This window comes from Mus musculus, chromosome 4, assembly GCF_000001635.26.
Source record: "Mus musculus strain C57BL/6J chromosome 4, GRCm38.p6 C57BL/6J".
In the NCBI taxonomy this organism is placed as follows: domain Eukaryota; kingdom Metazoa; phylum Chordata; class Mammalia; order Rodentia; family Muridae; genus Mus; species Mus musculus.
This window is the reverse complement of record NC_000070.6, coordinates 143,127,136-143,153,946: the sequence shown is the minus strand read 5'-3', so window position 1 is coordinate 143,153,946 and position 26,811 is coordinate 143,127,136. Positions and strand designations below refer to the sequence as shown.

Sequence of the window (26,811 nt, the reverse complement as noted above, 5' to 3'; positions counted from 1 at the left end):
GGTTACACAAATGTCATGTTACAGACCCTATAGTTGTCCTGACTGCCACATGCTTATCCATCCCATAACAGATACACCATCTGGACCCCTAGTAGTACTAGGAGTGACACACAGTACTATAGCTCTAGAGCCAGAAGGCTTTTATCCTCCAAAACCTCCTAAAATGATTTTTTCCGTATTAAGTGATGCCTCTTAGCATGCACTTGACTACTAAAGCAGCGTCAGTACTAAGCACGCCCAGTCTCCCTCACTCCCTAAAGTCTCAGGAGTTAACTTTGGTTTAATGTTCCAGATTTAAAGATGTAGACGATCAGGGTCTCAGTTTTATTTCCTCCAGTTCTCTACATAAAGTTTCATCTTGCCAGTAGTTCAAAGGCCACAGCTTTGGTTGTCAAGTGTCCCAGTCAGTGTGCTGTGCTGATGTCCTCTTGCAGGCAGGCGTGCTCCTAGGAACAACACCTGGATGCCATCAGAAAGTGAAGCTGGATGCAGCCACTACCTCCTCCCCTAAGTTTCCATACTAAGCTGTCCGGTAATAAGTGGCCCAGTCCATTACAGTAAGCTTACAAAGCCAGGCAACTGCTAGCATCTGGATGGCAAGGTTTTTCTTAGAACTTTACATTTTCAGGAAAACCCATCTTGCTTCTGGTTCTCAGGATTTTCTGAGACCAGGTTTCTTCATGCCGAGCTGAAAGTAGTGGCATTCATCAATTCTTTGAACATCAAGACCATACATAGAGCCCACAGGGATGTAGGAATTTACAATTGTGTGAAGTTGGGCTACATTTATTATCACAGACTGACTCTATCAAGGGCCCACACCTCACGTCTTCCTAGAATGTTAGGCAGATTCCAAACATGTAGACAAGGGAGGGTGCAAAGAACCTACTCAGACCACATGGAAAATGTTAGCATTTAACCTTCAGAGTGGCTTTTAAGCCACCAGAACACAGGCACCTCAACACCCTTAATCTTCTCCTCAGCTCTTCTGCTGAGGCACGTAGCCTTCATGATGACAAGTTGCTCAGGGAGCTTTCCCTGCCCAGAACTCTGTAGTAGCCTGATCACACAACATCAGTGATGGGAGCAGCTCCAGTCTTGTTCTTTGCCGCATTGACCAGTGCCTGCTCCCTGACCCAACGTCCACAATTCATCCAGGTTGACAGTTGGGCAGAAGCTCTGGTTCCTCTTCATGTGGTAACGCCTCACACCAACTTTCCCAAAGTAACCTGGATGATATTTGTCAAAGTTGAGTCTGTGGTAATGCACTCCTCGAGCATTTCCATGGCCTCCTGGGTGCTTGTTGTGCTTACCGATGCTGCTGTGGCTCATGTGGCCCCGGAGTTTCCAGGTCTTCCTTAGTCTGGATGGCATGGCGGTGACAAAAAGGAAAGAGGGCATGATCTGGAAATTTATAAAGTGTTTTTTTTTTTTTTTGACTCATTGTTATCCCAGACTGGCCTTGAACTTGAAATTCTCCAGCCTCCATCCCCCAGTGTGTGGATATTAAAGATGTGTACTCTACTGCCACTCTGTCTTCAGAGTACTTCTTCATAGACGTTTTAATTATCAGCCGGTGAATGGATGGTTACCTTACGTGTTATATATTCAAAGTATACTATCACACTTATTTTGAATAGACAGGAATATAGTTTCAGAGCCAAGAAATTTTATGATAAAGCAATGATATTGTATTAGTGTGGTATATAAAAATTCTCTGGTTTCTGAAATGAGGTGGCGTCTTTGCTCACATGATACCCTGGACCTTTTCAAATGTATATTACTAGTTTAATGGTGTCTTGCCCAAGACCAATTTCACATTTAATGAATGGACACTATGTTAATTAAGTAGGGGTTTGTCTCTGCATTGGTTAAAATGAAACACAGTGAATAAATATGCTTAAGCTCTGTGTGTGTGTGTGTGTGTGTGTGTGTGTGTGTGTGTGTGTGTGTGTGTGAGAGAGAGAGAGAGAGAGAGAGAGAGTGAGAGAGTGAGTGTGCACGCTATAGTGATAATCTTTACTCCTGTGTTTATAATCCCACCTCTTGGGGTACAGTCTTTTGTAGGTTTCTTGACATCACGTGCCACAAAAAAATGAAGGCAAACTGGTTGAAGGCAAACTGGTTTGTTTGCCCGTATTTAGATCTAAGAACAGTATTATGGGCACGGTTTGAAGTTCTAGTACAGTTGAGAATGGACGACGATTCAGTCTTTGGGTCTTTTGTTGTTTTTACTGACTTCTCAGGTTTAGTTTTCATTTTCTTGCCAGGCTGAGATGTAGAATATGCCTTTCTGGACCTGCTAGCTGTTAGTGTTTTTAATCTGAGATTGTCAGAGCCCCTTTGCCTGAGGGATAGAGTGACTGCTGGCTATAAGTTAAAGTCCAAAGTCTAGGAGAAGAATGGGGGCTTCACTCTGTGCCTCCTCCTTGGGTCCTTTGCTGTGAGGATGTGAGTGCTCACAGGCAGGGGGCAGTGTGGAGTCTGTCCATAAACAGACAACTTTGAAGTATGAGTGGCCCTGGCGGTCAGTTTGTCTTGTGATTTCTCCAATGTGGGACAGTCTCCTGGTGTGTTTTCAGAGGCTGTACTATGCAGTTCACAATGGCACCCACACATTCTAGATCTAGGAGGATTAGTCTGTCATTAGCTGCAGTTGGTTGACTTTTTTTTTCTTTTTAGGGACCCAAAGTGCCATGTGTACTCACCATTAGGAATTTTACCAGCAACTACACGAATTATTCCAGGAAATATCTTTTGCTTGTTACTTAGGTTATGGGAATGCTTAATGATAAGATGGAGTCTAAGTGTCGCATTGCAGTTACTATTGCATCAAAACTGTTGAAGATTAAAAAAACCTATTCTGTATGCTAAGGTAGTAAATTCATAGTTGCATATATTTCCAATGTAGTGTAGACAGTATTAAATTGTATGTACTTACTCTGTTTCTGGTTAAGCTTTGAGGAGACAATGTCTTACACATCTCTTGGGTAATTGTCAAAAGTACAAGTTAAAATAATGACCTAAATATTTTTTTTTATCCTAAGCCAAGCAGAAATGCACATTGCAGGGATGCACAGATTCACTGTTGGCTGCTTCCTTGTTGAATACAAATCTATACTTTGCGAATGAGTAACTTCTTCAAATGGCGTCTGAAGTGTGTGGGGAGTGGTGGTAGGGGTACTGCAGATCTCTGTACCTCAAGTGTTGAATATGTGAAGAATGGACTGTTTGCAGTGAGCATAAATAGCATAGCCTTAGAATTAGTAGGGCCAGATTGAAAAACCAGAAAATAAAAAGAAGGCCAAATTGACTCTTTGTTTTAGTAACAGTGTTGCTTTCCATGTTCTTGCCTTGTAGTGAAAGTCCCTGTAAGCTGGGGTAAGATAGATGAGCACGTTGTGGTAGCTCGTGGCCCCTGAGCCGGCCTAGGATGTAAAGGGAGAACTTTTGCCTCAGAATAGCAGCAGCCGCAGAATGAGGATGGCTCCTCCCTTGCTGCTCGCTGTGCATCTCCTGATCCTTGGCTTATTCCACAGTAATGGAGGAAGCAGCACAATTCTGTACTGACTGTCAGTGCTTGGGTTTACCAGCACACATCTAACAAGTCAAGCTTCAACATTTTTTAACATGCTCTTTAGAAATGGACAGTTTTGCTTTTGAGACACAGACTTAACTATTAGGTTTAACTACTCGAGAGGTAGTCTTACCTGCAGTCCTACTTGTAGTCTGCCTGGTTGTACTTGTTACCTTAACTTGCTCACCTGTGCTGCTTGGGCGTGGCCAGATGACCTGTGGCATTTGATGTATGTGTCGAACATCGTTGGCTTGTTGGATGAAGGTTTGTCTTCTGTGGTCTACCCTGTGTAGTTCACAACACTCCTGACTGCCGTGCCTTTTAACCAGGTTTTATGTGTTTGACATTTTGAATGAAATTTATATACATTTTCTCAGAAATCATTAGTCTTAAAAGTAACTGAATACATTTCAGATTTTTTTGTACTCAAATGTGAAGAACCACTTTCTTAGAAGTTACTGTTGAATCTGGCTTTGAGGGGAGCAAAGGGATTTGACGGTTCTGAGAAGTTAGAGACTACACAGGTGTGCTTCTGTGGAGTGGGCACTGCTTGTGTGCACTTACAGCCGCTTTCCAGTAAGAGGAGGCCCAGACCTTAGTGTGGACTACAAAATGTGCTCATGCCCAGCATGACTAAGGTGTTTATTCCATAGTAATGGAGGAACTTGGGAGAGAGGCCTTAGGTTTTACCTGGGTTTCAAAGGTGTCCAGGGTGTCCTTCTCTAAAGAGTAAAAACTACTAATGTGAACCTCAATATGTTTAATTTAAAAACAAAACAAAGAACTTAGGTTGGGGGCCAAAGAGGCAGCTCAGCACACAAAAGTGTTTCCCTCCAAGCCTGATGACTTTAGTCCCATCTGTGGATGCACGTGGTGGTGAGAGAACACCAACTCTTGAAAGTTGTCCTCTCAAGTCCACACACACTTGAGCACACACACGCACACATTGCACACATTAAAATAAATGTAAAACGGATGTTCAAGATAGAGAAAAGCAGATTGAAAGATTTGTTAAGAGTAATAAAATCCGTAAGAATAGATAGTACTTGTATCTTATACTTGTAAAAGTAGACTGCACTTGTATCTTATACTGCTAAAGCATTGGCCTGCACTGATAGAGTGTTTATGGGTATTGGGAATACTTTTTCTTTCCTGCCTCATTAGACTCACACATATCCATAATTACCTCTGTTCCTATTCAGTGTAAACCTAAGGACCAACACAAACGGCTGACGTAGACATTTGCTAGAGGGTGCATATGACAGAACATAGGCTGACAACTTAGAGTTCTAAGTTCGGAGGATTCCAGAGTTTTTTGAGTAGAATCTGATGGGTACTCCTTATAGATGATTCTTTTTTTATTTTTTATTCTTTTGTTTTTTTCAAGACAGTTTTGTTTTGTTTTGTTTTTTTTCTGTGTAGCCCTGGCTGTCCTGCAACTCACTCTGTAGAGCAGGCTGGCCTCAGAAATCTGCCTGCCTCTGCCGCCCAAGTGCTGGGATCAAAGGCGTGCGCCACCACTGCCCTGCTCTTACAGGTGATTCTGTTTACAGGGTGGAACAGGCTTCCTTTGTATGCTTGGTCTCACTTGCCTCTCAGTGTCAGGGTCAGATTGCTGGACCACCAACCTGTACCCAGGTAGTTCCTGTTTGCTTGCAATGAATGGGGTCAGTTCTTACTTCTCTCATCATGCCCAAGAGCTGCGGTGCAGTATGTCCATTCGGGTTTGCAGGTTATTTTTTCTGAAGACCTTTTGATTAAGTGTGCCCCCTTGATTTAGCTCAGTTCTTAAAGAGAAAGATGTATGGCCTTGTACATGGAACATCTACTGGGAACAGGTAAAATGAGGGCCTGGGTTGAGAATGACAGAGCCCCTTTCCCTCAACCATGAGCACGGGCCTCAGAGGCCCCTTGTGTTCTAAACCTGGTCTGGCAAGCCTTCATCCTAGTCTTCCTCCCACCCTTAGGGTCAGCACTCTCCTTTATCCTGATTGGTAGAAGAAGAAGAAGCATCTATCTATGTATGCTTGTGTGGAAGTGGGGGAGCCTGAAGTCTCACATAGGCTCTGCAGCACCCTGGAAGGAGCAGGCACATTAGAAATTTACACAGCAAAGCTGCAGAGCTTAGGCAGTTGGAGGCTGTTGGAGAGATCTGTTTAATATGTGGAACAAAGTTAAAGTCATGAAGGTTTTATTTTGATAATTTGCCTCAGTGATTACAGGCAGCTCTTAGTGACCTTAGCTGTAGAAAAAGAGGTGTAATTGTTCTGAAGGAGCTTACCAGTTTTTTACTCTCAGGTAAATTAGAAGTTAAGTTAAAAAAAAAATTCTGAGACGTGTGTAGCATGTTTCTTTCATTTTTATAACATGAAAAGCGAGTCCCAGCCTCTTAGCAGTGTCAAGCTAAGCGGGTAGACTGACAGGGCCTCTTCCCTGGGAGCTACTTCTGACCTTGTTCCAGGGACATAGTGCTGTTTGGTGACCTTTACAGAGCCCTCTGGGCACCACATCTCAGACACTGGGCCCCATCAATCCTGTCATCTCAGCTTCCTGAGTCTCCTTCCAGTGGCTTTTGGTGACCTACAAGTCTACAGATACAGAAAATTGGCTGGAATTCTTTGTGAAGAACTTAGTTTCATAAGTGTTCCCAGCTTTTCTGCTGTCTCTATACCCACTGTAGACCATTCAGTCACCTCCAGTGGAAGACAGTGCTGACATTGTTTTCCCTCCTGCTCACTACTCTCTAACGTAACTGGCTACTTAAGGTACTGATGTCGCCATTACCTGTCTAGTCTTCTACCTTGTTAACATGATCAGAGGTAGCTTTACTTTTAACAGTCCACCCGAGCTAGTACTTAGTGCTTTTTCCCAGTTAAACTTTTCATCTGGTTTTCAGAACCCAAGTTTGTATCTTAGCTATATTTCCTGAGTGCTGCTCATCAGCCGACGTTGCTGTACAGAAATGTGGGAAAAAGTGTATAATGAGCTTAAGTGATTTAATGAATTGCTCACACTTTGCCTGAGATATAGAAGGATTCATTGTGTCTCATTTTTTAAGAGTGAAATTAGAACCTGGAAAATGTCATTAACGGGACTCTTGGAACGCAAAGGATGAAGGGGAGAATTGGATGAGAATCAAAGTTCCAGGATGGTCCTGACTTGATGTGCTGAGACTTGGGGCAGTTCACACAATAATGTGAAGTTGAAAGCTGTGTTTGAGGTCAGGGGAGCTGGAATAGTCTTCAAAGTTCCTCATGGTGCTCTGTTGGCTCTCACCTTTGACTAAACAGCTCTCCCACACCTATTACCCTCTGTGTGCTCACTGAGCCTTTGTGCCTCTCTTAGCCTAGCTCTATGTGTTTGTGGAAGTCTTTCTGTAGCCTACTAGGGAAGCATACTTCCAGTTGTCAGATTTCCCCGAGGGACAGGAAGAAAGAAAGACCTTGCAGAAGCTGGAGATAGTGGATGGTAATGCTGTGAGATTAGGAAGAGGGATTCTAGGGATGGAAGATACTTTATTTACCCCATTGTCAGTGGAAGAATACAAGACAAAAGAAACAGAAGGGACATTGAACTTGAAATTATGACTTTAGTGGTAATTACGGGAAATGGACTTTGCTGGAGTGGTGGCAACAGAAGTTGAGTTGCTGAGAAGTTGGTCTGGCTGAATGGTGAGGACTGGAGGCAGTGGACAGCCCAGGTTGATGGCCTCTGCTGATACTGTTGGTCTCCACTCAGACCTTCAGTGACCTTTTATGGTGAAGCGTAGAGTCTCACAATAATCCTGGTTAACTGTTTGTATCCAAGGACGGGGACAGTATGAACTCCAAAGAAAGATCCATGGGCCTGGCTTTTGTGCTGCCCTAATTCTGTTGATACTGAAGAGATGGCTAACTCCTCAGTGAGGAGGCAACACACAAGGAGAGTTCTATGGATTTCTAAAATTAGTTCCCTTAAACGATCGTATGCAGGAACTTCACTGTTGTGCTGAATTTTTAATGTTGCTTGAGCAAACCTGGAATTTTGCATTTTCTTTGCTGCCTGAACATTTTTAAGTGAAACATTATTCTCTAGTATTTCCTGTTGTTTTCTAGTTTATTCAAATAGTAGAACATAGTCTAGATCTGGGTTAAATTATTAATGTGCTGCCTTAAGCAATTTTGATTTTGCAACTCCCACCTTGGACACTAGCAGTATAAGGCTGTCCATTGTCTAGAGAGCAGCCATTTCAGCTGTTGAGTGTCTTTATATGGCAGCTGTTTGATTAGAAACGCCTGTTTCCTTGCTGAATCATATTTGTTTGGAACAGAGATCTGTGCTGTTGACTGATAGTTTTTGATATAAGGTAAAATGAAAATGGAAGAGTGCTCCCTTCCAACTTGACTGGCATCCTTATGCTGAGTGTGTAGAAGTCTTAATGTATCTGCTTCGTGTACCAGGTTATGAATGGGTGCCAAGAGTGGGGTGTGCTGACTGAGGCATGAGGAGATGGCTGCAGGAGAAGGAGCACTTTGAGTGGTATTATCTTCATTAATTATGGTGCTAGAGCTATAGTTGTGAGACCTGGGTAGACACCTCTCATCTCTGATCTGTGGGTGTCTTTATTTCAGGCATGGGTTGGTACTTTAAGGTCTTCTAGAAGAATGGTTTGTAGGTAGCGTGAGCATCATGTCTTATAACATAGGCATGGTATAAACCTGACAGTGAGCCTAATACATGGATCTTAACTTGAGCAATTAAGAACATAGGAGTGGCCTTTTTTGGATATATAAGAGACTTGATGCAGTAGATAATTGCTCTGTCTTGTTTTTTCTTCATCTTTATGTGCACATTTCTTCCTCTACACATGCTATGTCTCATGCTACTCTTTGTCATTTCCATTTCACTCTCCTCATGTTTCATTCCTGTATCTTTCTTGTCTAGACCAAGTGGAGCAGCCAGCTGGCAGTAGCGCCATGTAGGACCCTGCAGGAACCCCTGGTAAGTGCACTTGTGTACTTGCCAGCCACCCAGTGGTACCTCTTGCCTCTAAGAAGCTACAAGTCCCCTTTTCCCTTTAGAAAAGTCCTGATAGACAATATTGTTTTCTCTTTTAAGCTCTTTCAATGTAGCACACCGAAACCAAGTACCTGGAAAGAACTTTACTGTTTAAGGAAATGTATCCAACAGTACTGGTGTGGTACCAGGCACTCAAATCAGTTGGAGCAGGGTTTAATTTGTTCTTTGTCACAGATGTGTTTGTTCCTTTGTTTGTTGTCTGAGCCTTCAGTTTCATCCACAAAATAGCACTCTGATGGGACAGACAGGTGTTTTTTGTTTTTTGGTTCTTTTTGGTAGTCCTATCATCTCCAGTCAGAGGGCTTCAAAAGTATCTTGATAAATGGCTCTGATTGAGAAAATTTTGATGTCATAGCTCCATGATAGTTTTGCTAGATTTCTTTTGCCACATAAATTCATTGTTGTTCCTAAGTTACTTTGGTGGTTTCATTTCTTCATCTTTAGAATTTTTATATTGGTGTTATTTTAGTTTTTAGCATGATTTTTAATAAATATGTAGACTGTAGAGCCACATATGTTTGTAGTAACCTCAAATATAGTAAGTACATTAGTCTAGTGCTCTGATATTTGAGAGATCTCCCCACAGAGAGAGCACCGCGGAGACTTTGCTGTGTTTTCAATTTGAGGCTGTCACATACTGGGTAGAGCACCCTTTCCCTCTGCAGTATGCTGTGAAACAAACTCTGGTGAATCAGCAATCCCCACAACAGACAGTTGTGTGACCAAGAGTGTCATTTGTGTTCTGCTTGAGAAACCAGGCTGGTTAACTCTCTGTTTGTAACTCTTGTTAGTCCTCTGAGAAAGGCACAGGAGGTGGGTACTCATCCTGATGCCTATCTTGATAGATCTGTCCTCACAATGGATTGCATTTCCATGGTGGCTGTGGCTTTACAGTGGATACCTGGGGAGTAGTAAACTCCTCCTGTGCTGAGGAGTTCAGAGGGGGACATGTGGCACGGCCTAGTTGTAGTAAGGGTGTTTGTTTTGTTTTAAGGTACAGAATATGGTATAACATAGCATTTGCCTTTCACATGCTTAAGCAGCTACATTTTTAGTTCATCATGTTACTTGTTTAATTATAATAATATACTCGCCAGAGTATTTTGGTCAACAAATTGATACCTGTTTCTATTAAATTTTACAATGTGCTTTATTTTTAATGTATCTGAAGCTTATTGCAGAGGGCATGTTTAAATTATAATTTTCCATTTAAAAACCTGTAAACAGTTATAGTAAAGGGTCCTGTTTCTTGGTCTGTGTGAGAATGTGGGGTAGTACTGATTACACGAAGTACTGGTAGTTAGAAAAAGATGTGGTTTTGATTGGGGGAGGGGGTTGGGGAAAAGGATCTCTCTTCTACTTTTGAGTGGAATGTCTGAGGGTTCTGCTGCTGGCTTTGTGACACTCAGCCGTTCGGTTGCACTATATCAGCAGATTGTCATTTGTGTTTTTGTTTGTGGTTAGCATGCGTTTCGTTTGGAGTTACTAATCTCATTCAGACTGAGCATCACACACACAGGAAGGGTATAGACGTAGACAGGAAGGGAGAGAATTAGATTCTGTTCAACACGTATCCTTCAGGAGCTTGAGCCAGCAATTACCAGGCTCACACTAAACAGGAGGAAGTTGACAGGAGAGTGTGAAGAGCTACTGTGGAAGGTGCCTGTGTATCTATCTGCCTCGTGTGGTACCAGATAGGATGAGTCTTCATCTGGAGATGGGATCGTTCATTCATTGCCATGCCCTCTGCTTCATATCAGAGTAGATGAGCTTTTGGTCATGTGTGTGCTTATGTTCTTAAGGTGCATGTGGAAAGGAACATGTGACCATACTGTTGGGAACATATTGTTGACACCCCCCACACACACACACACACACACACACTCCCAAAGGAAACAGAACACACCAAGCCTGTTTTCTTACTAGCTAAAAAATTGGGCACTTTAAAATGATATATTAGTACTTCCCCTTAAAAGACTAACAAATTGTTTTCTTGTTATGTCTGTTAGATTTTTATCAAAATCCTTTAAACTAGTACTTTATATTATGGTTGATTTCTGTACTTTTAATCTAATGATCTTCTCAATTATGACATTTTTGTGTTTCTGACATTAAAACTATCCGTTGTCTTCATTTTAGCTGATCGTGTTTCTCTCATGATCATCCACTATTCAGACTCTGTAGAATTTGATTTCTCTGTGTTCCATAGTCATGAGTGGTGTCTTTCCTGTCTTTGGATAAGGTGGTTATGGAGGAGGCAGAAGTCTTGCTCAGGAAAAGCAGGGAGCTTGTCCTAGGGATCTCTAGGAGTGGAGGTGGCTTGTGTGTGAGGAGAATAGTGCCAGACGAGAAGGAAGTGCTTGGGAAGGGACGTGAGACTCACCCGGATCTGGTAACCTTGGTGACCAGTTTGGGACCACTACTGCAATATACTGTGTTCCTTTGGGGCTTCAGTTCATTGTTGTAGCTTCTCAAGAGAGGTCATGGTTTAATTTAACTTTCTATAGTTTGGGATCATTTGCGTGTAGTTAGTATTTTCTGAACTTTGTGTGCCTCCATGTTATTAATTCAATAGGAGCCATGCTTGTGATTTCTCTGCATTTGAGAGAGACCATATGTATCCCTTATAATGCAGTGCAATGCCTACTTTCAAAGTTGAAGTTGTAGTCCTGGATTATCCTATCTTAACCAATAAAATGTTTTAAATTGTGACATATTGTTTCTCTCTAATAGGTATTTTCCATATTATTTATATGATTTCAAATTTTTTTGATTCTAGAGTTTTTTATATTAGTATTATTAACTTTTTGAGAATACAGTGTTCATTAACTTGATAGCTACTATGCTGTGAAACTAAGGACCAAACATCTAAAAATGCAGGACCTACGAGCTTTGTTTGTTGGTTTTTGTTTTTTTTTTCTGACAGATTTGATGATATTTTTAGTCACTATTCATTCTTTTCTTTGGAAATCAAAATGATAGTTGTCTACAAATTCAGTCTACTTTGCTTGGGTTAATTGTCTCAAGGACCAGAGTATCATGAATGAATGAGTAAATAAATATATGCTGTGTTTCAGGGAAGAAGAAATCACAGGAGAATAAAAACAAAGGCGTCAGAACCCAGGCTGCAGCGCGGAAGGCGAGCGAGCTGGACTCCACCTCTGCAAACATGAGGGGCTCTGCAGAAGGTCAGTGCTGGCCATGCTTGGTGAACACACGTGTTTACTGTAGTAAGCTGAACTTTCCAAACCCTACTTCCTCTTCAGAATGAAAGTATTCTCCCCTTAAACGTGGTTCTTTTCATAAAGGGAAACAGGCAGAGTGACTCCCTGCACGAGAGAGGCAGAGGCAGGTGGGTCTGAGTCCAAGGCCAGCCAGGCCTATATAGTGAGACCGACTACACATTTTTTCTAGATAGACGGGCAGACATATGTTGACTGTTTTAAAAACAAAGACTAGGCTAGTAGCAGTGTGGCATTCTGACTGACCTACCTGCTCAGTGAGTACAGGGCTGTATTTACATAGGGAACAATTTGTCTGTGATACAGCTGTGGTTTATCTGTATTAGTGTGTGTGTCGTCAGTTAAACATTTACTTACAAATATCAGACATTTTCCATACCGTATAGCAGAATGAAAAGTGCTTCTACTTAGTGCCAGAATTTTAAAATTGTATGTTATTTTTGCCTCTGAACATTGATACTCTAGATCTTTCATGATGTGAGCATTTACAGAGAAGCAGTTTGAAAGTTAAATCACTTACCTTACTCTGCTCAGCATAGCTGAGTCTCCATATTTGGGACGTCTGTGTGCCTCAGTTTGTTACAGACGAATTTACACAGAGACAGGAGCTTGTTTGGGTTGTTGATTGTGACACAGACAGGCAGATTTCAGAATATAGACTTGTGAATCTTGAAAAAAAAAACAAAAACGAAAACACACTGTGTGTGTGTATGTGTGTGTGTGAGCAGTGGGGAGGTCAGTATTTTGAATACCTTTTATGGCCATTTAATTTGCCCTGTTTGTGATAACATCAAAAGAATCATAGGTTTTATGCCCTTTTGAGAATCAAGAATGGATGGGTTCATTGTGAGTGATGTGTACATGGCCTTTAGTATGGCTGAGGGAGTCAGGTAGAAGGTCAGTGTGATTTTTTTTTTTTTAAACAGGATTTAACTGGAAGGAGGGCAGCCCCGCCCTTCCACCCCCGCCCTTCCTCTGTGCTTGACACGGTGTAGGAAGTGGGACAAGTATGTTTCTTAGTCTTAGGTCTAACTTTTGCCTCCTGAGAGCAGCAAATTTGGTAAGACATTTGTTTGAGCAATACAAAAAGATGCAAAACAATTTTTATTTAAAAGTAGACTCTGGGGCTGGAGAGATGGCTCATCGGTTAAGAGCAGCGTCTGCTCTTCTGAAGGTCCCGAGTTCAAATCTCAGCAACTACATGGTGGCTCACAACCATTCATAATGAGATCTGATGCCCTCTTCTGGGTTGTCTGAAGACAGCTACAGTGTACTTACATATAATAAATAAATCTTTTTTTTTTTTTTAAAAAGGTAGACTTTGAAGGTGAGCACGGATTAGCACACGCCTTTAATCCCAGCACTTGGGAGATAGAGGCTAGTCTGGTCTACTGAGCGAGTTCCAGGACAGCCAGGGCCATACACACACACAAACCATGTCTTGAGACACAAAAAATAAACAACAACAACAAAAAATAGAGCTTGAAATTTTAAGAGATCTCTTTAGTAACTCAAGAGTTCTGGGCTTTTTTTTTTTTTTCCCTCTACCATAATGAAAAAGTTATTTGATGCTCGGGCCCAGTGTTTGGCACTGGGTCAACATAAGGGCTGCTCTGCCTAATGTAGCTGATGACCGGAGGTCTCCCAGCCCTGTGTCTGAAAGCCCAAGAAAGTAGGCAGTGCTTTGGGACCTGGCTTGTTAGTAAGGTTGTACACCTTAAGCTCCTATTCCTTACTTTAGACCAGTGGTTCTTAACCTGGGGATCGCGTGTTAGATATCCGGTTTATCAGATATTTATATTACTATTCATAACAGTAGCAAATGTATAGTTATGAAGTAGCAATAAAATAGTTTTATGGTTAGGAGTCACCATAACATGAAGAAATGTATTAAACAGTCAACACCATTAGGAAGGTTGAGAACCATTGAAATAGTTTCAAATCAGATTGATCACCAATTGTAGGGAGCAGCTTTTAAAACTAAGGAAACCACAGATTATCACAGAAAACAAATTCTAGAAAGACATCTTGAGCTAGCCTATTTCTGTTATCCTTTGTTGGCTTTTTTGTCCAGTGTTGGGTGTCTGTTGAAAATGTGTCTAAGAGCACATTTGAAATGTGCTATTACTGCCATTGACTGCTGTCCTGGCTTATTGAAAGCACATAGAAAGTATCAAATGTGTCCAAGGGAGAACATTTTGATTTCTATTTAGAAACAGAGGCTAACTGCTAATGAAGTAGCCACAGATGGTAGAGGCAGGGCCCTCATTCTAGGAAACAGCAAGAGGGCTGAGGTCTGGGTGTTTAAGTGAGCTTATGTTCCTAACTCGTGTTTGTAGAGACTGTAGCATTTGGCTACTCTTTAGCATCTTCTCCCCCACTGTTCCCTGTCTGTGGACAGCCTGTTGTATCATGACAGTTGAGCCACTCTTTTATGCCTTTGTCTCATGGAGTATTGTCCAACAGTACCACGCTCTCCTTGGTCTCAGTATTCAAGCCTTTTTCTCAATCTCTTAATCTACCGCGTAGTTCGTGTCCCAGATGACTCTGCTGTATTCAGATGGCGCACTGGATGCTCTTTATCCCACATTTTGATTACCCCCTTTTGCCTTTTTCTCTATCCTTGATGTTTATTACCCTTCCTTGTGACTTGTTTCTTGGCCATTCCTCATTCTTAAGTTCTAGTTTGTGTTCTGTTGCTATGATAAAACAGTGACCAAGAGCAACTTTGGGAAAGAACTGGTTTATTTGGGTTGTGAGTTATGGTCCATTATTGAGGGAAGCCGAGGAAGGAACTGAAGCAGTGACTGTGGAGGACCCCTGCTGTGTTGGCTGGCTTTAGAGCTGATAGTCTGCTACCTTACTCACATAGCCTGGGACCACAGTGAGCTGGACCCTCCAGCATTAACCACCAATCAGGAAAATACCCACAGACAGGCCTATAGGCTGGTGTTATAGAGGCTCTTCCCCAGCTGAGATTCCCTCTTCCCAGGTAAGGCAAGCTATGAAAGATGCTTAGCCTCTCAGCGTCTGGGATATAATCCTTCCTTGTCTGTCCACTTTCTAGGTAGTGTGCCATTCACTGTTCATGAACTCTCTCTCCTGAGGCAGGTACTGCAGCCTCTGTATTGACCTAAGATCTTACGAAATTCTACTAAATCTCCTCACTGAGACACATACTACCATACTTTAAATTTCAGCTCATCTTTTTATTAGGTATTTTCCTCATTTACATTTTCAATGCTATCCCAAAGGTCCCCCATACCCACCCCCCCAATCCCCTACCCACCCACTCCCACTTTTTGGCCCTGGCGTTCCCCTGTACTGGGGCATATAAAGTTTGCAAGTCCAATGGGCCTCTCTTTGCAGTGATGGCTGACTAGGCCATCTTTTGATACATATGCAGCTGAAGACAAGAGCTCCCGGGTACTGGTTAGTTCATATTGTTGTTCCACCTATAGGGTTGCAGTTCCCTATAGCTCCTTGGGTAATTTCTCTAGCTCCTCCATTAGGGGCCGTGTGACCCATCCAATAGCTGACTGTGATCATCCACTTCTGTGTTTGCTAGGCCCCAGCATAGCCTCACAAGAGAGAGCTATATCTGGGTCCTTTCAGCGAAGTCTTGCTAGTGTATGCAATGGTGTCAGCATTTGGAAGCTGATTATGGGATGGATCCCTGCATATGGCAGTCACTAGATGGTCCATCCTTTCGTCACAGCTCCAAATTTTGTCTCTGTAACTCCTTCTATGGGTGTTTTGTTCCCATTTCTAAGAAAGGGTAAAGTGTCCACACTTTGGTCTTCGTTCTTCTTGAATTTCATGCATTTGGCAAGTTGTATCTTATATCTTGGGTATCCTAAGTTTCTGGGCTATTATACACTTATCAGTGAGTACATATTGTGTGAGTTCCTTTGTGATTGGGTTATTTCACTCAGGATGATACCCTCCAGGTCCATCCATTTGCCTAGGAATTTCATAAATTCATTTTTTTAATAGCTGAGTAGTATTCCATTGTGTAAATGTACCACATTTTCTGTATCCATTCCTCTGTTGAGGGGCATCTGGGTTCTTTCCAGCTTCTGGCTATTATAAACAAGGCTGCTATGAACATAGTGGAGCATGTGTTCTTCTTACTGGTTGGGACATCTTCTGGATATATGCCCAGGAGAGGTATTTCGGGATCCTCCAGTAGTACTATGTCCAATTTTCTGAGGAACCGCCAGACTGATTTCCAGAGTGGTTGTACAAGCTTGCAATCCCACCAACAATGGAGGAGTGTTCCCCTTTCTCCACATCCTCGCCAGCATCTGCTGTCACCTGAGTTTTTGATCTTAGCCATTCTGACTGGAGTGAAGTGGAATCTCAGTGTTGTTTTGATTTGCATTTCCCTGATGATTAAGGATGTTGAACATTATTTCAGGTGTTTCTCTGCCATTCGGTATTCCTCAGGTGAGAATTCTTTGTTCAGCTCTGAGCCCCATTTTTTAATGGGGTTATTTGATTTTCTGGAGTCCACCTTCTTGAGTTCTTTATATATATTGGATATTAGTCCCCTATCTGATTTGGGATAGGTAAAGATCCTTTCCCAATCTGTTGGTGGCCTTTTTGTCTTATTGACGGTGTCTTTTGCTTTGCAGAAGCTTTGCAATTTTATGAGGTCCCATCAGCTCATCTTAAGTTAATTTTTTTCTGCCCCATGTGTTTATAGTCCTCCTGTTCCTCCTGCAGTCTTTGGTTTGGTAAGCAGGATTATTGCAGTTTCTTGCAGTCCTCTTTGGCTTCTCATCACACCTGGTCAGCAAGCACATTTTGTCAGCTTCATTTCCAAAATACAAGTTCTCAGGGTCTGATTACTTCTACCAACTTCCCTAGCCTTCTACCTGCACCTCTCCTGGAGCAGTGAGCTCTTGTTGCCCACCTCCTTCCCTTCTCCCCATAGGGCTTCCATTTTCTTCCCAGTGGGGCTGGATGACTTCTCTGTTAGAACTCCTCTTTGACTCGGGGCAGTGAGCAGCTTCTCATGGTATCTTATCCTCAGCACTGGCTCACCCTAGTCTCATCTCCTGGCCTTTTCCAACTCTTCTCTACAGCCTTCCTGACTTTGAACCTGCTTAGGGTCATCTTGACTCAGAGATAGCTCATGGTATTTTATTTGCTGCTTCCTCTGCCCAAGGCATTTTGTCTACCAGGTGATTGCATAACTTTTTTTAAAAAAAAAAGATTTATTTTTCTTTTATTTATATGAGCACACTGCAGCTGTCCTCAGACACATACCAGAAGAGGGCATCGGATCCCATTACAGATGGTTGTGAGCCACCATGTGGTTGCTGGGAATTGAACTCAAGACCTCTGGAAGAGCCGTCAGTGCTCTTAAGCCATCTTTCCGGCTCCCGCATGGCTTTTTTTTTTTTTTTTTTTTTTTTTTTAAATGTCTCTGATCAGCTGTGGCCTCATTAGCAAGCCCTCTCTGGCCTGTCTAATTCAGGGGGATGAACATAGACAAGTGATTGGGGATGGCTGTTTTACTCAGTAAACTGCTCCTTAGGCTGCTGAGAGATAGGAAGTTTGTTTGACTAGCAGAGTGGATTTCATCATCTAGAACAAGTTCCATCCTTCAGGTACACCATCAAGAATCTAATCTGATAGTTTGAATCATGAGAAATTGGAATTTGTAACCAGGCTCATTAGTTAATGTTGGCTATTCCAACACAGTTATAGGCACTAGTTTTTATAAGCCGAAAAGCTTAGTACCCTGTGGGCATGCTTGTCATGATGTGTCTATAGAGTGTTGCCTGGTCCTTAGCAGTCTTCTACATTTGTTAATTAAGTTAATGGAAGGGATTTGCACCCAGCTCAACCTCCAAATGAAATAATTTTGTTCACATATCTTAGCAGCTTCTAGCAATCGAGTCATAGGAGTTGATTACAGAGCAAGCGCTGTGTCTTCATCTCTGTGCTTCTGCTCCTTAGGTCCAAAAGAAGAGGATGAGAGGCCTTTGGCTTCTGCACCTGAGCAGCCAGCCCTTCTGCCAGAGGTGGTAAGCCAGGATGCAGTTCCACAGGTGGCCATCCCTCTTCCTGCCTGCGAGTCACAGCCAGGGGCAGATGGGAAACAAGAAGTCACAGACTGTGAGGTCAACAATATGAAGGAAGAGGAGGAGGAGGAGGAGGAGGAGCTGGAAGAGGAAGAAGAGGAGGAGGAGTTGGGAGAAGATGGGGAGGAAGAAGCAGACATGCCGAATGAAAGCTCTGTGAAAGAACCAGAAATACGGTGTGAAGAAAAGCCAGAAGATTTACTGGAAGAGCCACGGAGTGTGCCAACTGAAACTTCTGAAGGCTCCCCAGGCGCCACCCCTCCTCCCCACGCTCCCAGGGCTAGAGAGGAGGCCAACGGCGAGGGGCTTGAAACATTCATGTTTCCATGTCAGCATTGTGAAAGGAAATTTGCAACGAAGCAGGGGCTAGAACGTCACATGCACATCCACATTTCTACAATCAACCACGCTTTCAAGTGCAAGTACTGTGGGAAACCATTTGGCACACAGATCAACAGGAGGCGGCATGAAAGGCGCCACGAAACAGGGTTGAAGAGAAGACCCAGCATGGCATTACAATCCTCAGAGGACCCAGACGATGGCAAGGGGGAAAATGTTACTTCTAAAGATGAGTCGAGTCCACCTCAACTTGGGCAAGACTGTTTGATATTGAACTCAGAGAAAACCTCACAGGAAATACTGAATTCATCTTTTGTGGAAGAGAATGGTGAAGTTAAAGAACTTCACCCATGCAAATACTGCAAAAAGGTATTTGGAACTCACACCAATATGAGACGACATCAGCGTAGAGTTCACGAACGCCACCTGATTCCCAAAGGTGTCCGGCGAAAAGGAGGCCTCCTAGAAGAGCCGCAGCCACCTGCAGAGCAGGCCCCGCCCTCCCAGAATGTCTATGTACCAAGCACAGAGCCCGAGGAGGACGGGGACGCAGATGATGTGTATATCATGGACATTTCTAGCAACATCTCTGAGAACCTAAATTACTATATTGATGGTAAGATTCAGACCAACAACAGCACTAGTGATTGTGATGTGATTGAGATGGAGTCTAACTCTGCACACTTGTATGGCATAGACTGTCTGCTCACTCCAGTAACTGTAGAGATTACTCAAAACATAAAGAGCACTCAGGGCTCTGTGACAGATGATCTTCTTAAAGAGTCTCCCAGTAGCACAAATTGCGAGTCTAAGAAACGGAGGACTGCCAGTCCACCTGTACTCCCTAAAATTAAAGCAGAGACAGATTCTGATTCCACGGCACCCTCGTGTTCCTTAAGTCTGCCTCTGAGCATATCAACAACAGAGGTGGTGTCTTTCCATAAAGAGAAGGGTGTCTATTTGTCTTCAAAGCTCAAGCAGCTTCTTCAGACCCAGGACAAACTGACTCCTCCTGCAGGGATTTCAACAGCTGAGATTCCTAAGTTAGGTCCCGTGTGTGTATCTGCTCCTGCATCCATGTTAGCTGTGACTTCTAGTAGGTTTAAGAGACGCACCAGCTCTCCCCCCAGTTCTCCACAGCACAGCCCTGCCCTTCGAGACTTTGGGAAACAGAGTGATGGGAAAGCAGCATGGACAGACACAGCTCTGACTTCCAAGAAACCGAAGTTAGAAAGTCGTAGTGACTCACCAGCGTGGAGTTTGTCTGGGAGAGATGAGAGAGAAACTGGAAGCCCTCCTTGTTTTGATGAATACAAAATATCAAAAGAATGGGCAGCCAGTTCTACTTTCAGCAGCGTGTGCAACCAACAGCCGTTGGATTTATCCAGCGGTGTCAAACAGAAGTCAGAGGGCACAGGCAAGACTCCAGTCCCATGGGAATCTGTATTGGATCTCAGTGTGCATAAAAAGCCTTGTGATTCTGAAGGCAAGGAATTCAAAGAGAACCATTTGGCACAGCCGGCTGCAAAGAAGAAAAAACCAACCACCTGCATGCTACAAAAGGTTCTTCTCAATGAATATAATGGTGTTAGCTTACCTACAGAAAGCACACCAGAGGCGACCAGGAGCCCAAGTCCTTGTAAATCACCAGACACACAGCCAGATCCTGAACTTGCTACTGACTCGAGTTGCTCAGCCCCCACTGCTGAGTCTCCACCTGAGGTTGTTGGCCCTTCATCACCCCCTCTCCAGGCAGCCTCCCTGTCCTCTGGTCAGCTGCCTCCTCTCTTGATCCCCACAGAGCCTTCTTCCCCTCCGCCCTGCCCTCCTGTGTTAACTGTTGCCACTCCACCACCTCCCCTCCTTCCGACTGTCCCTCTCCCCAACCCCTCTTGTGATGCCTCTCCTCAACAGTGCCCCTCTCCATTCTCAAATGCCACTGCTCAGTCTCCTCTTCCGATTCTCTCCCCAACAGTGTCCCCCTCTCCCTCTCCTATTCCTCCTGTAGAGCCACTCATGTCTGCTGCTTCCCCTGGTCCTCCGACACTTTCCTCCTCTTCCTCCTCCTCTTCCTCCTCTTCCTTCTCTTCCTCTTCATGTTCCTCCTCCTCCCCCTCACCACCCCCTCTCTCAGCAGTGTCATCTGTGGTGTCCTCTGGGGACAACCTGGAAGCATCTCTCCCTGCAATAACTCTCAAACAGGAGGAGTCAGAGAGTGAAGGTCTGAAACGCAAGGAAGAGGCCCCAGCTGCAGGTGGGCAGAGCGCTGTCCAAGAGACATTCAGCAGAAACTTCGTCTGCAATGTGTGCGCATCACCTTTTCTTTCCATTAAAGACCTAACCAAACATTTGTCTGTCCATGCTGAAGAATGGCCCTTCAAATGTGAGTTTTGTGTGCAGCTTTTTAAGGGTAAGACCGATCTATCAGAGCACCGATTTCTGCTTCATGGAGTCGGAAATATCTTTGTGTGTTCTGTATGTAAGAAAGAATTTGCCTTCTTATGCAATTTACAGCAGCATCAGCGTGATCTCCACCCAGATGAGTTATGCACACACCACGAGTTTGAAAGTGGGACCCTGAGGCCCCAGAACTTCACAGACCCCAGCAAGGCCCATGTGGAGCATATGCCGAGTTTGCCAGAAGAGCCTGCGGAAGCTTCTAGAGAGGAGGAGTTAAATGACTCCTCTGAAGAGCTTTACACGACCATCAAAATAATGGCTTCCGGAATAAAGACGAAAGAGCCAGATGTTCGACTTGGTCTCAACCAGCATTACCCGAGCTTTAAGCCACCTCCATTTCAGTACCACCATCGAAACCCTATGGGGATTGGGGTAACAGCCACAAACTTCACCACCCACAATATCCCACAGACTTTCACTACTGCCATCCGCTGCACAAAGTGTGGCAAGAGTGTTGATAACATGCCTGAGCTGCATAAGCACATCTTGGCGTGTGCATCTGCAAGTGACAAGAAGAGGTACACTCCTAAGAAAAACCCAGTGCCGCTGAGACAGACGGTGCAGCCCAAAAATGGAGTGCTGGTTTTAGACAACTCTGGGAAAAATGCCTTCAGACGGATGGGGCAGCCTAAGAGACTGAGCTTCAATGTTGAACTCAGCAAAATGTCTCCAAATAAGCTCAAGCTAAATGCATTGAAGAAAAAAAATCAGCTGGTACAGAAAGCGATCCTTCAGAAGAACAGATCTGCGAAGCAGAAGGCAGACCTGAGGGACACTTCCGAGGCGTCCTCACATATCTGCCCTTACTGTGACAGGGAGTTCACGTACATCGGCAGCCTGAATAAGCATGCTGCTTTCAGCTGTCCTAAAAAACCCCTTTCTCCTTCCAAAAGAAAAGTTTCTCATTCATCTAAGAAAGGTGGCCACACATCATCTGCCAGCAGTGACAGAAACAGTAGTAGCAATCCCCGGAGGCGCACCGCAGATACGGAGATCAAGATGCAGAGCATGCAGGCACCCTTGGGCAAGACCCGAGCTCGGAGTACAGGCCCTGCCCAAGCCTCGCTGCCCTCCTCATCCTTCAGATCCAGACAGAATGTCAAGTTTGCAGCTTCAGTCAAGTCCAAAAAAGCAAGCTCTTCATCCTTGAGGAATTCTAGTCCCGTAAGAATGGCTAAGATTACTCATGTTGAGGGCAAAAAATCCAAAGCTGTTGCCAAGAGTCATTCTACTCAGCTCTCAAGCAAAGCATCCCGAAGCCTGCACGTGAAGGTGCAGAAGAGCAAAGCTGTTCTACAAAGCAAGACTGCCCTGGCCAGCAAGAAAAGAACAGACCGGTTCATAGTAAAATCTAGAGAGCGGAGCGGGGGCCCAATCACCCGAAGCCTTCAGCTGGCAGCTGCTGCGGACCTGAGTGAAAGCAGGAGAGAGGACAGCAGTGCCAGGCATGAGCTGAAGGACTTGAGGTAAGCCCAGAGCTCGGGGAGGTGAGGACTGCTGGAGAGCTGTAGCTGGCCTGGAGGACGTCTGTCCTTTTAGCAGAGTGGCACTGGCATAATCTTGTGGCATACCCTTGCTACTTTGATGCTGTACTGATGAATAAATACAATGATTTCAGACTTAGTGCTCACAAAGTGGTACCATTTCTTTAATTTCTGAATGGAGCTTGAACCCAGTTCCCTGTGTGAAAAGATGAAGTTCTCTTAATTTACATCTTGGGCAGTGTTCCAAGGCCACCTGTGTTGGTTCCTGGTCCTGCATTGCTCCTTAGGGTTAAGTGGGTGACGACAAGTCCAGTAGCAACCTCAGTGCTCTCTTGTTTAGTAGTTTGTGACTTAAGCATAGTTAATGATGTCTAAATATCTAATGTTAATACTTCCATTTGCTAGTGTTTGAATTTAAAATTTTTTCCACGTTGCTTAAAATAAAATCACCATATATCTTTAAAATGCCTTATATTCCCCTCTAGCCCTCTGCCTACAGCAATAGAGAGACTAGCAATTGAGGTTCTAATGGGGAAGAAGAGCAGGCCAGGCCCTGGGGCTCAGTGCTTCTCCTATAATGTTAGGTTTCTCAGTTTAGATCTGAGCTGACCTTACTGCCTTATTCCATATTCTCCCCATATACACATGGTTCTCAGGGACAGTGATGTGGCCCTAGGATAGCCTGTTATATTGACTTCTCAAGCTGAGTTGATATACATTTGGAATTCCTTCTTATTCCCAAATAATGTCCACAGGTTAGTGGCCATCATCAGAAGGTTACTCTGCAAATATTTGGACACCTATGCAGCCTGTCTTGATTCTGGGTTGTCATGACTGTAATTCTGGGTATTGGAAGCAAACAGAGTTAGGGACAGCTGTGGAGTGACTTGTTTTGGAGAGAAGACCTAAGCATACCAAGGTTCCAGTGTCACTCAGGTAAAGTTCTTGGTGCTGTGTGCCTTGAAGCATAGCAAAAGAAAGTTCTAGACATTGGGCACAACAGTTCCCTGTAGTGCTGAAGGATTGAGCTCTTTTGGAAGGCACTTCGAAACGTTCTGAGTGTTAGTTGCTGTCGATCTGGTCATATTTAGCCACACAGGTGCTTGGGCGACATGGTTGAGTTGGCTGTAGTGAGGAACAGCACTGCTTTCAGCCGCCAGTGCTCCTTACCTGCTACTGGCCTCTGCTCTAGGGAATTCCACACCACCTTAGCATTTTGAACCATCCTGGATTAGCATGTAGGTGACTGATGATTTAGAGTGTGCTTTCTTCCAGTGTTTTCTAAAAGAATTAACTGTTTTGTACTAGATCCTGTAGACTTTTCAGGGGTAAACGTATGAAAACGTAAGAGCTGAGTGTGCTTGTATAAAGTTCACTTGCTTCACTCTTACCTGGTGTTTTAAAGACTCCCTAAGGCTAAATGTGTCCCAAAACATGTCTCTTCTCTTGCTCCAGTGGATTTTAAACTATTTTGATAGTTAACAGAATTATATTGCTGGAGTTAAAAGTTGGCTTAAAAAGCACCACTTAAAGCTACAGATAACGAAATCATGAATAGTGTGCTCAGTTACAGACACTGAGTTGTTCCTAGTGACTAATCCTTTTCCTTGGCGAGTTACTGCCCTGTGTTTTAGACAGATCTGCAGAATGAGAGACATCATCCAAGATAACTTTCCAAGAGATTATGACCTTGTGAGTTGTTTTGGACAATTAAAAACCAAATGTCCAATTGAACATCGTGTTTGACTATCTAGACATGAGAGTGGGTATTTATTTCTGCAGAGTGTATTTCAGTCATTAGTACCCCTAGCAAACATATAGGCAACAGTAGGATTCCTGGCTACTAGCATCCACACACCAGGGTCCTCTAACTCAGGGCTGCTACAGACTAGCCTGAGCTCATTTTCAGTGCTTGTGTGTTTTGTGCTGACTAGGGAGGAGTGTTTACTGACAGAGGTCCTCAGCTCCGGTGGTTGTCTCAGTTGGCTTAAAGGAGACTAATGGAAGGAGCTGTCATGCCTGGAGCTTCCATGTTCTGTCCTCAGCTCTGTAGAACACATAGCTTGTTCCTTCCCTGCCTGTTGATTGCAGCAAACTATGGTTATAAGTCATGTCCAGTATCAGACACTTGACACTTGAAAGCCAGCATAGGGTTCTGCAGATTTTCAAGGACATAGCTGTAGCCAGAACAGCATTGAGCACAGGCTCCACAGGTTGCCGGTTGGTCACTTCCTGAAGCACCAGCTGGTTTACCATTCCAGGATAAAGAGCCATCAGAAAAGCCGGTGAGCCTCTCCCTGAGTCTGTCCCAGTCTGCCTGGACCTTCCTGCTATTGCCTTTGGCTTGGTTCCTTTCTAGAGAGAAGAGCAGACTCTTCCATGTTCTTCCCTGTAATCCAAAGAGAGCTGTTCTATCCAAGCAACGTTTCCATTTTTCATGATGCCCACTACCCCTGTGTCCAGAAGTTAGAGAAGAAGCAAGTCCAAGACAGGTTCTTCACTGCCACCACCAGGTGCCCCTACCCCCACTGCATACTGTGCGTGGGAAACTGCCCTGTGTCTTGGGAGCAGGAGTGGAGTTTCTAACTATTAGAGTTGTTTATGTGTTTCTGTCTTGGTGACATTTGTCGTACAGTCTCCTCACCTTTTTCTTTAATTGGTCAGTTCATACAAGGTTGTGTATGTTGTCATTTATCTTCAGTTTTCTTATTTTCTAGGAACTTCCTGTAGAAAAGTCCCCCCCACAAAACAAACCTTAACTGACTAAAAGATATTGCATGCTCAACTTAGGATAAGCACTACGGCAAAGGATACGAAATCTACCCAGCTTGCAAGACCAGTTGAAGCTGACTCAAAAGCTGTAACATACAGCTGCTTACCGACAGGCTTCTTGCCCTGGTTAGTGTCAGGCATCCGTCTCTTTGGTGGAGCTCACGTGTGTGCTGGGCTCTCAGGGGATTGAAATCCAAAGAGAAGGGTGCCATAAGATGGGCTAGATGGACTGGCTCTTCCTCATCACCGGACTGGCAGCTCAGCTCTGAGTGTGGCCCTTGAGTCTGGCAGAGAGCAGCTAAGAGAGCAATTGAACTGAACCTTGCAAAGCAAGTGCCCTTGTTTTATGAGTGGTCCTAGTTTCAGGGATGACAGATCGGGTGTGCCCACCTCAAAACGCTTGCGTTACACCAGCCCTCGATGCCTTCTTTCATGTGAATTATACAGAGAGGCATTTAGTTGATCCCTATCCCTCTCCCCTTTAAAAAAAAAAAATCATAAGCAGATTGCCAGCGTAATGCAGAGGATCCCAGATTGGATAGGACTCCTTCTCATGCCTCTGTTAGTGTTTGTGTGTCCAACTGGACGTTACCCTCTCACTGTCTGGCACTAATTTATAGCTGTTATATTACGAGATGCTGTGTAGCAGTGTATCAGTGCACGGAAAGCATCCAGGCCTGTATAGCTGTTTGTTATCTGCACACCAGGCCTTACTCTTGTCTCAGTAGATTCAAAGCAACAGATCAGCCTCTTCCTTTTGTAGCGGGTCAGCACCACTTCTCCATGAGTGCTGATGCTTCCCCCAGAGTAATGACCGAGGTGGTGGAAAACGGCTACATTTTATTCATACTGTGTTTTGTACTCAACCTTAAAAGTAATCTACCTCTTACACTTTGTAGTTGAATACTTGTGTGATGAATTTGTGCCACTTTAACCTTTCACTACCATTCCCATTTTGTTACCTTTCTGTTCAGGAGACTTTATGTTGGAATACTGTATAAAGCATTTGTAGCAGTTTAAAAATAAAATATTTAAAATTATTTAAATTGTTTTGGGTGCTTCAATTGTATTCTGTGATTTAGAGCTTACATTTGTGTTTGCATTGTTAATCCGGAAGGTGTCTGCTGTACTGAAGTTTGCTGTTAGTTATTTTATTGCTTCTTGTCGCAAAGTGCTATAAAGATTATTCTAATGAAAACATTAAAATTTATAATTTGACATACAAAAGGGATTGTTCATTGTTTTTAACCAATGTAGCCTTGACAGAGTTTTTATTACAGACACACAAGAGTGATGTTTGCTACTTTGCCCTGTTAGCATGGACACATCCTCTGTTTGTCAGATGTCTAAGAAAGCTCTTTTTTCATGTTATTTAAAATACCTGATAACTAGGGGAGACTTGGATGATACAATCTATATCATTGTAACGAATAAACACTTTGTAAACACTTGTGAAAGGACTGCATTTTGTCCATAAAGGGGAAACAGGCCACTTGGACCTTGTTTGGTATGTAGACGGGTAGTCAGCCGTTGACCTGGGACCTCTCTCCACCTGTGTCTGCGTGGCATCAACCAAGTTTTGCTAATTGTAGTTGCTTCCTCTTTGATGGTAGATACTTAGCTGGATCAAGAAGTACCTTGTGGAGTGTGAAAGAGTACAGAGGACTGGGGGAGTTGTTAACCTCAGATCTCAGCTGCTTCTGTGCTGCCTGCAGTTTAGTTTGCAGACTGACAGGAATCAAGGACGCTTGTGTTAACTTTCTTCCAAGGACTGTTTTCATGTG

At 43.7% G+C, this 26,811-nt stretch overlaps 1 protein-coding gene and 1 non-coding gene across 14 annotated transcripts in view; both read left to right on the top strand.

The window, feature by feature from the left end:
• Prdm2 (PR domain containing 2, with ZNF domain) overlaps nucleotides 1-26,811 on the top strand; it is a 105,379-nt gene that overhangs the window by 58,823 nt on the left and 19,745 nt on the right. For 7 of the 13 annotated variants that reach the window (NM_001081355.3, XM_006538486.4, XM_017319918.2 and 4 more), the window contains 2 exons: nucleotides 11,713-11,823; nucleotides 17,848-22,237. The exons of 1 other annotated variant lie outside the window; for it this stretch is intronic. In NM_001081355.3, coding sequence (NP_001074824.3) covers nucleotides 11,713-11,823; nucleotides 17,848-22,237 — 4,501 coding nt within the window. Of the gene's footprint in view, nucleotides 1-8,500; nucleotides 8,558-11,712; nucleotides 11,824-17,847; nucleotides 26,485-26,811 lie in introns of those variants that run through there. 5 more of the 13 variants (XM_030253092.1, XM_030253091.1, XM_030253093.1 and 2 more) reach the window with 3 other exon arrangements.
• On the top strand, nucleotides 17,785-17,847 carry Mir7021 (microRNA 7021). Its single transcript, NR_105988.1, has one exon. It is a non-coding gene; the product is annotated as a microRNA 7021 (primary transcript).